Raw genomic sequence first — 11,549 nt, forward strand, 5'->3', positions numbered from 1 at the left:
GTTTTGTGGGGACAAATTAATGTAGCAATGCAAAATATTTTTACATGGCCCATTTTCCATTGTGGATGCTGGTTGGGAGGAAAGCATTTGGTGTAGGCTCTGGAAAAATGTCCCTTTTCACATAAAAACTGCAAACAAAAAGAAATCTCAGCCACCCACACCTCTGGACGTTGGTGTCAGTGCACGAACATTTGAGATCATGCCTTAAAATGTTACAGTATTTGAGTTGATTTGGGTCTTGGATCGGGTTTGCCTGTGATGGTCTTCGTGATTGAGTAGCATCCTGATGCTCAATGTCCAAGCTCATACATGAAGATCAGCCACAGGGAGAGGTACTGGGAGGGCTGCACTCCAGCTTGAGTCACCATCTTTAGTGGAGAACAAAGAAGGAGAGAAAATCGAAGGGAGTTTTAAAAAAAAACTGCCATGGTGTAACTAAATGTCTACAGAGCTCTATATGGAAGGATTAAATAGATCTGTTTGTTAGTCCTTCTGGAAAATACATATGCCATAGCGTTAAAGGTTTGGTTGCAACATTTTTCAGAAATGTATCCTAAGATGTTTTAACTGAAGGAATAACTGGAATGTTTACACTTAGTGTTTTTCAGAGGCAGGATCCATTTTTTTATAACATAACTTTATAAATCATGATTTTTATAAATTGCAGAGTATGATAGCTGTTACATACATGTTTGTACCTTTGCAGCATGCGCAATGTTTCATTCTTGTTGAGTTGTATTTGTTGTATTGTCAGTGGTAGCACTCTCACCTCTCACCTCTGAATCAGAAGGTCGTGGGTCCAAGTCCCAATCCGGAGACTTGAGCACCATAATCCAGGCGACCATTTCAGTGCAGTCCTAGGGGGTGCTGTCGGAGATGCCGTCCTTTGGATATGACTTTAAACCGAGGCCCCGTCTGCCCTCCCAGCTAGATGTAAAAGATCCCATGGCACTATTCAAAGAAGAGCAGGGGAGTTCTCCTGGTGTCCTGGCCAATATGTATCCTTCAACCAACAACACTAAAACAAATCATCTGGTCATTTATTCATTACTGTTTATGGGACCTTGCTGTGCGCAAATTGGCTGCCATGTTTCCTACATTACAACAGTGACCACACTTCAAAAATAGTTCATTGGCTGTGAAGTGCTTTGGATGACCCGAGGTTGTGAAATGCACTACATAAATACAAGTTCTTTCTTTTTATTTTTGATGATCATTATGCTGTTGTCTGGCTATCTCAATGAATACTGGTTTTGTGATGTCAGTCTTCAAATGGTACCATGTTATATTCATAGTAAATTATAGAATAAAGTCACCAACTTGTCTGTGTCATATCATAATGCTGTACAAACCAGACTCTTACTTTCCCAGTAATGTTTGCATCATAACTATGAGTGGTTTCTATGTTATATATGCCTGTGTTACAAACCATGTGACTAGTTTTGCATCAACAGCACAGCAACGTCTCATTTATTGAACAACTACAGCTTAGCTGTCACAGTGAACAAGTTTATTTTTTAACATGAAATCCTGTTTCTTGTACATTATGAAAATGGCAGGTGTCTGTGAGTAAGGACAGGGCACATCATTTAATCTCAAGGTCTGGACGGTTTCTGTAAAAATGTCTCCAGCAGGGAGGAATTAAAAATCCAAAATATATCTGACTTCATTGTCATGGTTTCCTAGTTTGCAATTATACTGTAAATGGATTTATTTTATCTACACAAACTCATAACAAACCACTAGCAAGATGTTAAAGCGCAAAAGCTTTGAACCAGCTCCATAACAAACAAAATATATTTGGATGATAAGAAGTTTTATGTTCAGCATTTCCTAGCACTAGTACAGCCTTTCTTAGCATGTTCAATAGAGAATTGGGGTAGGCAGTTTGGTATGTTAAATATTAAGAACACTGTGATCAGACACAATGTAAACACCTCTTATTCACTGTTAAACTATTCTGTAACAGAAAGCTCTTTACTGAAGGGCCAGCCATAGTGTACATACAGTTAGCTGATATTGGAACCTCAGCATTAAACTAATCTAAAATTGAGCTATAGATGGTTGTCACGTCCATATTGCCATTACAATCTGACTGCAACCTAGCATTTTACAGCAAGATGGGTGTATGATTTTGCACAAATGCCACTTGATGTCTAGGGGCGCACATCAAAATAAGTAATGCTACGAAGGAAAAGTACGTTTTTCAAATGATCGCCCAACTAGGAATTTGAAGACAGTATAATGCAGTGGCCACGTGTACAGTATATCCAGTAACAGTATATTTTATGTTGACAATCTTCAGAAAAAAAATTAAGTCAAGGACACTTTCTAGGCATTTTTATTTCAAAAATAATTCAGCTGAAACCTGAAATATTAAAAAATCCCACAAAATGATGCAATCAAAAATATTACAGCACGTTTCATCTCTCTGTGAAGTAACATTCTAATTCAAATATTTTTAAATAGCGATCAATAAATTGTGTAAAGTTCATTTCAGATGATATTTTAAAGGGACATCAGACCCCCAAATGGAATGTCCCCAGAAGTATTCCCCTTAATAATTGTGGAAAGAAATTACATTACCTATATATCACATGGAGGGGGGAGAAGCAGCAACAACAAAAAGATGCTTGCATATAAAAAGATGTCCTTAATTAAGTCCAAAGCTAGAGGTGCTATCACTCAAACAATAACCACTCTTACGAAAGTTATGCAGAAATTGGCAACATTTTCCTTCTCTTCTCTTTCTCATATTCAACTTTATTCTGTGTGTGTGTGTGTGTGTGTGTGCGTGTGAGAGAGAGAGAGAGAGAGAAAGCTGGATTCAGTTCATCCTTAGCTTTTAGTTAATTAAAGAAGGGAATCTTGTATTCATATGTCCTCGTGTTCCCATGTCTGAAGGCCATTCATTTTCATGTCTCTTGAGGTAAATATAAATGATCTTCTATGAAAATCACCAGTTCATCTGGTTTTTCACCTCCTCCCTGGCGCTGGCTATCTACTTCATTCAAGCTACTGGAAATGCATTTCAGATCGCTCTTATTGCTGCTGTCATCTGGAGCAGGTCCAAATATCCAATCTGTAAAACAGAGTTTTGTACAATATGGAAAACAGAAAGAAGATTAAAAGGACAGTGTCTCTGATTGACAACACCCTTAAACCCCAGGTTGTGCATGTTACTAAGGGAAACGAGTTTCTTACCCACCATTGCTCTTCTACACTAGTAGAATGGAAATATTTAGTACTCAGTAGGAGACATCCATTTACAGTAACTGCAATACCTAATATGACAACAGTTATATAACAGGAATTACTAACTAACTGACACAAGATCAATTCATTCTCCTGCGCCTAATTATCATCTAGATTAGAAGATTAATGAATTACCATTTTCCAGATGACATGTTACACCTGAAGAAATGCTAAACAGATATTAGCAGGGACATGGGAGGAAATCAAACAGATCCAGAAAATAACATTTATAAATTGTTCAGCCTTTTATTTAACAATTTCTAAAGTCAACTAACAGGGTACATTTTCCTGTAAGGTTCATTTTATACATTTGAATATATCTTAAAATTTTCTATTTCCCCATCCAAATATTAATTTCAATTTAGTGTAGCATAGTTAACAGAAAGAATAATGATAGATAATGTGGCAGCAATTACATGGAAAATGACATATACGTAGCAATAATTGCATAGAATAACATCTGTAGAGCTGATTGCACAAAGGATAATAGATGCATGGAACTAATTAGATGGATTATAGCCAATGGATTGGTTTGATTATACAGAGAATAACAGATACGTAGGACTCATTACATGGAATATGACAGATGTGTGGGACTGATTACATGGAACATAAAAAATGCATGGGACTGATTACAGAGAATAACAGATAAATAGGAATAACAGATAGGAGGGACTGATTAGTTGGAGATAGCAGATGGGTAAAACTGAATACAGTGAGAATAATAGATACCTATATCTCATTACATGGAGAATAATAAATATGGGACCAATTAAATAGAGCATAAGGGATACTTTAAGAGTCAACCATGTGGTGTGAGAGTTGAGTCATGTATAGGCCTGACCAGTAGGGTGATAGGTTCCATCAGTGAATTAGTTGGGTCTTTACGACAATCCAGCACCTTTCATGGTCATTTTAATCTGGTGCCACACTGCAAATTATTAGATTTATTGAGTTCAATGTCACAATTTGCTATGGTTCACTCCTTTGACTCAAATTATCTCCTTTTATGGTTCATTCTCTCTCCTTTCTGGCATACTCACACATGCACTCTTTTCTGCTTCTCTCCTTTTCTCTCTCTCTTTTCTTCTACCACAATTCTCCATCTCACTCTCTCTCCGCCTCTCTTTTCTCTACCTCCTTTGCTCTCACTCCACTCTTCTACCTTTCTCCCCCTTACTGTCTGTCTCTTTCTGTCTCTCTCTCTCTCTCCCCTTTTTCCCCTTTCACTATTTCTTATCTCGCTCCACTGCTGGGTGGGAGGATAGTAAGCTCTGTGTTTCCCTACATGTTAACAGTGACTACACATCAAAAGTACTTCATTGCCTGTGAAGTATTTTGGGACATCCTGGGGTCATGAAAGGCATTAAAAAATTCAAGTTCTTTCTTTCAAAGCATTTTACAGCTAACGAATTATGTTGAAGTGTAGTCACTGTTGAAATGTGGACATCCATAGCAGCCAATTTGTACACAGCAAGATCCCACAGACTGCAAAGAGATAAATGACTAGTGTTATAAGTTTCAGTTCTGCCATCAATATTCTTGGTTACAGTAATGATGTTCACTCCTGTAGACAGTCCAAACAGCTTAAGTTCAGGGGTGGTGCTGTAATGTGCAATACCTAATTATACAATAGCGTAATCCTTGGGTGTAACAATAGGACTCCTAAACTTCAGATCTAAACTTCTCCAACTTTTGATGAGACTACACTAGATACAAATTGTTCAGCTGCTTTATTTCTCAGATAGCAACTGAATATACAGAGCAACAGTCAAAGCAAATTCCATTTACTCCACTCAATCTCACTTCTCTCCTCGAAAAATAAGCAACAATAATAAACCAAACGCTGTGACCCTTTTGTGGGCTGGCATACTTGTTTATTGCATTCTAACATTCTTTCTAAATATCTACTTCCAAAAACTAACCTCCAGGAATTTAACTTTCAGTTGTGGGCCCCAGGCCTACAATTCGCAGTTGTTTATTAAAATCTGACTGCCCATGTGCCCCCTTTCCCTGGAAGGGAGGGGAGGTGGGGTGTGACACTGACTTCCTCCCTAGTCAGCGATTCACCAGCAGACCTGTCAATAAAACAGGTGCGGGTTTAAAGAGAACATCTCATGCTGTTCTCAAAATAAATGGGTGCCATCCAGGCTAATGGGCTAATGAGACAATTAACCGTCATTGTATCAGTTGTGACATTCCACAAACAGGCTCACCTGGCTGTAATAAATATCTCAATGCCTGCGACCTGTCAGGGGTATTTTATTTTTAAATCTGTGCAAATTCACTTTATTTTAAAATGCAACACCTAAACGTAACTCAAAGGTGAAGAAAAAAATCATCAAGAAACCCCAAAACATGACAACCAGTTTTGGTTGATACAAGAACCTGTTCTTTTTTGAGTAGTGCTATGGATCTTAGACATCCACCTGACTATGCTCTCCTGGCCGGCCTCCCTTCTTCCACCCTCCATAAACTTCAGTTCATCGAAAACTCTGCTGCCCGTATCCTCAACCCGCACCAAGTCCCATTCACCCATCGCCCGTGTGATTGTTGACCTACATTGGCTCCCAGTCCGGCAATGTCTCAATTTTAAAGTTCTCATCCTTGTCTTCAGAGCTGTCCATGGCCTTGCTGCTCCCTATCTCTGTAATCTCCTCCAGTCCTACCAACCAGCTAGATCTCTGCACTCCTCCAATTCTGGCCTCTTGCGCATCACCGATTTTGATCACTCCACCATTGACAGCCCGTGCCTTCAGCTGCCTAGGACCGAAGCTCTGGAATTCCCTCCCTAAACCTCTCCGCCTCTCTATTTCTCTCATCCTTTAAGACGCTCCTGAAAACCTACCTCTTTGACCAAGCTTTTGGTCACCTGTCCTAATATCTTGTTATGTGACTCAGTGTCAAATTTTGTTTGATAATGCTCCTGTGAAGCACCTTGAGACGTTTTACTACTTTAAAGGCGTTAGATAAATGCGAGTTGTTGTTATTGTAGAACAGGCAGATGGGGCCTCAGTTTAATGTTTCATCCAAAATTGGCACATCCAACAAAGCAGCATTCGCTCAATGCTCAAGTTCCTAGAATGGGGCTTGAACCCACAGCTTTCTGAATCTGAGGCTACCACTGAGCCAAGCTAATACGTGAGATTGATTATCTCGAGAATAATAGATACATGGAACTGATTGCAGAGACAAGGTAGTGCAAGGATGTAAAGGGATTTATAAATGAGGATTTTGAATTCAAGACAGTGGGGAGAGGGCAGCCAATTGAGGTTGGCTAGGACAAAGGTGATGGGGAAGCATGACTTGGTAGAGGATAAGTTGTGGGCAGTTTAGCAGGGAATTTTGGATCAGCTGGAGCTTAGGTAGATGGAGCTGCAGTGCACCATCCACAGGATGCACTGCAGCAACTCGCCAAGGCTTCTTCGACAGCACCTCCCAAACCCGCGACCTCTACCACCTAGAAGGACAAGGGCAGCAGGCGCATGGGAACAACACCACCTGCACGTTCCCCTCCAAGTCACACACCATCCCGACTTGGAAATATATCGCCGTTCCTTCATTGTCGCTGGGTCAAAATCCTGGAACTCCCTTCCTAACAGCACTGTGGGAGAACCGTCACCACACGGACTGCAGCGGTTCAAGAAGGCGGCTCACCACCACCTTCTCAAGGGCAATTAGGGATGGGCAATAAATGCCGGCCTTGCCAGCGACGCCCACATCCCGTGAACGAATAAAAAAAAAGCTCAGGAGTCCGATGGAGAGCATTGGAGAAGTCCGGCCTGAAGATAATGAAGGCATGGGTGACTATTTCAGCGGCATAAGAGCAAAGGTGGGCAAAGCTGCAGAGGTGGAATTACGTGGTCTTTCTACAAGCTGTTGATATGCTTTTGTTATTTTTTTTAGGTTGCAATATACAAATATTTTATTTGATTTACAAAAGTGTCAGCTTTCTCCAAATTTATATATTTCGGTAGAGATCAGTAGTTTCTCTCTTTTGTTTCATTAATGAAACAATTTGCAAACTTTATACCCATTTTAGAGTATCTTTAAAATAAAATCACAGTGTTTCAAACGCATTACATGTCTCCACAATAACTTCCATTCCTCACCTCCAATACCTGCAGGAATTATTATTGTTGATATCATTACCGTCATCGTTATTATTTAATTTTCAAGACAACATGACCTATTCAAGATGACTTAGAACATGACTTATCAGTGAATGCAATGAATTCCATTTAAAACTGATTAGATTAAAGCATTGCTTATCATAAGGAATGACTTTTGTATGGACATAAGCACATTATCTAGGTTGACATTTCAATGCAGTACTAAGGGAGTTGCCATCTTTTGGTTGACATGTTAAAAGCAGGTCCTATCTGCCTAGTCAGGTAGAGGTAAAGAAATGTAAAATATTCTATTGATACATCTCCAAAAAAAACAGATTATCTAGTCATTCATCCCATTTACTGTCTGTGTGCTAATTGGCTACCATGTTTACCTAAGTAACAGCTGTGACTGCACATTAGTAGACACTGAATCACAGAGTGCTATTGAAAACCAGTGAGAAGCTAAGGAAGACTCAGGTTTGAATCATTTTTTCTTTGCTAATCATCTGCAGATTATCACTTGGTCATTTTGCAGTGATTATGTCACACTAGCTATTTTGTAATAGTTGACATCCTGTTAACTAAGTGGATTGCACTGGTCATTAATGTCCACCATAATACCTCTCACTGGCAAAAGGACCCAAACTTAAATGCCCCACTTTAAAGAAAAATTCCATGCAGCATAATTTAAAAAGAAACCATTTGAACTTCTCAGTGAGATCTCTGCCTTGTAATCATTCCCAAGTATTTACATTTCAAAATGAATTCTCTCACTCCATAACATCCTGCTTCACTTTACAGAACCTTGCCAAACATCCTGGATATGGTATTATAGATGAAATAAAGGAAATCTAACATTGGCTAAACTACCAAAACAGGAGCGATCTATATTTGAGGCATCAGTTTATGTTCACGCATGTTATATAGTTTTTCCCTGAAGGCTTGACTGATTTTATACACAATAAGTTAGTGACTGGTGCCTACCAGCTTTTTTTTAAAAAGTCTCTATCAAACAATGGAGAAGAGTAAAGCATCTCTCCTACTCACCATTCCAGGTCAGGGGAATTTACAGCTGTTTTTAATACTGTAATCCTACAAATATATAACACACAATCTCATCCTTCAGCTGCCTACTGACTTTAAGAAATTATTTTAACAGACATAGACTGTTCGGAGGTGAGTGCATTATGAGTTGATATAATGATTAATGAAAGTGCTCCACTTTTTAATGGCAAAATGGGCCAGTATTTGGGTTTCTAAGACTAGGTATCTTATGGTAACTTTGAAATTACAGCAAACAAACTCTGATAAAGTTGGATGAATTTCACCACAAAAAAAAAATCTTAAGAAAAAAGCTATTCTTCTTAACTCAAAACTGTTTTAAAATAGCAGACTCAGCTGTTGGAAAAAATAATTTGACTCAATAAGTTAGCCACACCTACATTATCAATAATTGACTATAAAATAAAAAAATATTCGAATTGTATGCTACACTGCTAGTACCTTTAAATGGATATGTTACAGGTGAAAGTGTTTGGCAAGTCTCTTTTACTCTGTCAATGCGACTACATCATTTGTGTCAAGAAACACAACGGAGTTTAAAAACCTTATTTTGTGTTGATAGTTGACGTTAATTTGACAAAAATAACACTTCCCCAAATGGCACCAACTCCCGTTTAGAGGAAATTCATTGGGAATAATCTGAAATGTAGAATGTAGATTAATATTAACTCTTAGCTTCTTTGACTTGTAAAAAGCTATTACAATATGACTAGTACTTAACTCGGTGTCTCTTTTCTGCTTTGCGTTTTAAAATCGTGTCGACGCTACTGTTCTAGAATTTAGATTTCTGATTTAGATAGTTAAACCGATCAAAACAAGCAGCCCAAGCATTGCCTTCATACCCAGCTAGACAAGGCAAATGTTTGTGGGTGAAATAACATTGTGTTGTCTGTATTGTTGGGGGGAGGAGCTTATACTATATATTTAATTATAAAGTTGACCCCTTTTAATTTTATGCTGTTTAAATGCTGCATTGTTTTACTATGATTACAGGTTCCTGGTTTTGTAAATTATATTTTATCTTTATTTCAGTTTGATGGGTGTGTATCCAGGTTTCTTTTAATAAATCACCTGTTTCTAAATTGGTCTGACTTTGATTATATATTTGTTATTCTGTGCAAGCTTTTAAGCAACGAAGATATGTTAATGAAATAAAACGGGGTTTGACCTAAGGTGCGTGATCAAAGACAACAAAGAATCCATGTCCGTTTAGGTGCTATATAACAATGCTATATAACGGGCAAATGCAACAATGAACACAAAGCCAAGGAAGTATCTCAGCATCCAACCACACAGCCATCGGATTTTGAGTACAAGAGCTATGTGCTGTTTAATTCGAAGGGCAAAGATGTGAAAAACTAAAATGAATTTATATTAAAGGATTATACCTTAAGGATTTCAGCGTTTAAGTTGTCAGTAGATGTAATTCATAGTCTCCTTTTTGTTATTGCGACCTTTTAGTTATAAGTAAACTGTTGAGAGCATTCAGAAACCATTATTGAGATAATAGAAGGGGAGATTACTGAGAAAATAGTCACGATTGTGGGTCTATGATTTTTAACTGTGGCTTCGAATATAATTATCCGTCCGGTTAGTTTGGATGGGTGTTAAAAAACAGAAAAGAATCGAATTTGATTAAGTTCCCTCATAAACTTTTAATGTTGGGAACAAGATATACATTATGCCGTTTTAATTAGTCATTGATGAATCCAACTACTCACCCACAAAGTCATGGACAAGGTCCTTGATGAGGTGCCCAACAATAGCATAAGCCACAGCCACCACCACCAACGCTGCCATCAACAGGTAAAGCACAGCCTTTGGCAAAGGGATGGCATCCCGAGACGGAGGTTTGTATTCCTTGTACAGTAATTCGTTGTCGGAGAAAGAATATTGGAACAGATGCTCCATCCCACCGGTGGAGTTGGTAGCATTCACAGCTGGGTTATAATCGCCCTCTCCCGGACCCAGCACACTCACCACCGACGTCGTCGTCTCCACAGTTTTTTGCACCAAATTTGCTGTCTTGTTCACAACGGGTAAAATCCGAGAAAGAAAAGTGATCCAGTCTTTGACCGCTGTCCCGTTGCACAGGATCATATTGCCATGGACGTGTGGAAGTGAAGTAGGCTGGAATTGTTGGATGAAATGCAAGTTGTTGCAGTTGAAAGGCTCTGGCAGATTCTCACTCCCCAATATCTCCAGCACGGTCTAATCGGGCAGCAAGAGTTTGGGTCTGTATTGGCTGGAGAGCCGCTCTCCGGCTGTGTGACCAGGGTGTGACTGACTGGATGTTGCTGAACGCTGACTGTCTTCTTCAAACGGATTAGTATCAGCCAGGGATAGGAGTCTATGGAATGAGTTTACACGGAGGGATAAGGAGATAGCTGTGCGTTTACGTGTGTGAGGGCACTTGTCACTGTTGGTGGCGTGGGGAGGAGATGTTCAGCGTCAGTCGGTGTCCTCCCAGTGAGGGGCGCCTTTGTATTTGTTTTGATGCTGATCTCATTCAGTGTTTAGAACGAGTTTGGGTTTCAGACTGACAATGTTTAGATCTTAAGCCTCAAATAGAGACAAATAACACAAAAGAACAGGCTGGAGAGGTAATTACTTCCACCCAGACTTTGCTGCTGATGGCACTTCCCAGGAGGACTCAGAAGTAGTCAGATTCAAGAGGCGATCAAGGTGAAAGCAATGAATTCCATTCACACTGCCAGTTTAGCATCAATGCGAAGTGATTTCCGCACTGATCCCGAACTGGCAGTGTGAATGCGGAGTCAGAGTCTGACCTGACTCGGGCCACGAAGAATGAGTCTCCCTGAGTCTTACGCCATTTGGATTGAACACCGCATGTCGTGTAAATCCAGTGCAATGTCAAACCAGGTCACTTTGGAAACCTGCCTTAACCCCATCTAAATGTTTAGAGAATGGGGATTCTCCCCTCCATTCTATAAACATTTACATTTCTAACTTCAGGGGGACAACTCTGCACGTGTATGTATTGATGCATTTAAAATTCCAGCCAGACAGGAGCTAATGTAAACAGGGTTCTGTCTGGCTGGGACCCAAACTCCAGCTATCTGCCTCAAACCAGTCTGGGATTTGTAGTTACAGATCAAA

At 39.4% G+C, this 11,549-nt stretch overlaps 1 protein-coding gene across 1 annotated transcript; it reads right to left on the bottom strand.

Moving 5' to 3' along the window:
* Positions 1-2,349: 2,349 nt before the first annotated feature.
* LOC137324992 (uncharacterized) lies at positions 2,350-10,884 on the bottom strand. Its single transcript, XM_067989688.1, has 2 exons — positions 10,151-10,884; positions 2,350-3,082 (listed from the first exon to the last, which is right to left on the bottom strand). Exons 1-2 carry the CDS (start codon positions 10,527-10,529, stop codon positions 2,916-2,918), a joined length of 546 nt encoding a protein of 181 aa, XP_067845789.1. The 5' UTR covers positions 10,530-10,884; the 3' UTR covers positions 2,350-2,915.
* Positions 10,885-11,549: the final 665 nt, after the last annotated feature.

The sequence above is a fragment of the Heptranchias perlo genome, chromosome 9, assembly GCF_035084215.1.
Source record: "Heptranchias perlo isolate sHepPer1 chromosome 9, sHepPer1.hap1, whole genome shotgun sequence".
In the NCBI taxonomy this organism is placed as follows: Eukaryota; Metazoa; Chordata; class Chondrichthyes; order Hexanchiformes; family Hexanchidae; genus Heptranchias; species Heptranchias perlo.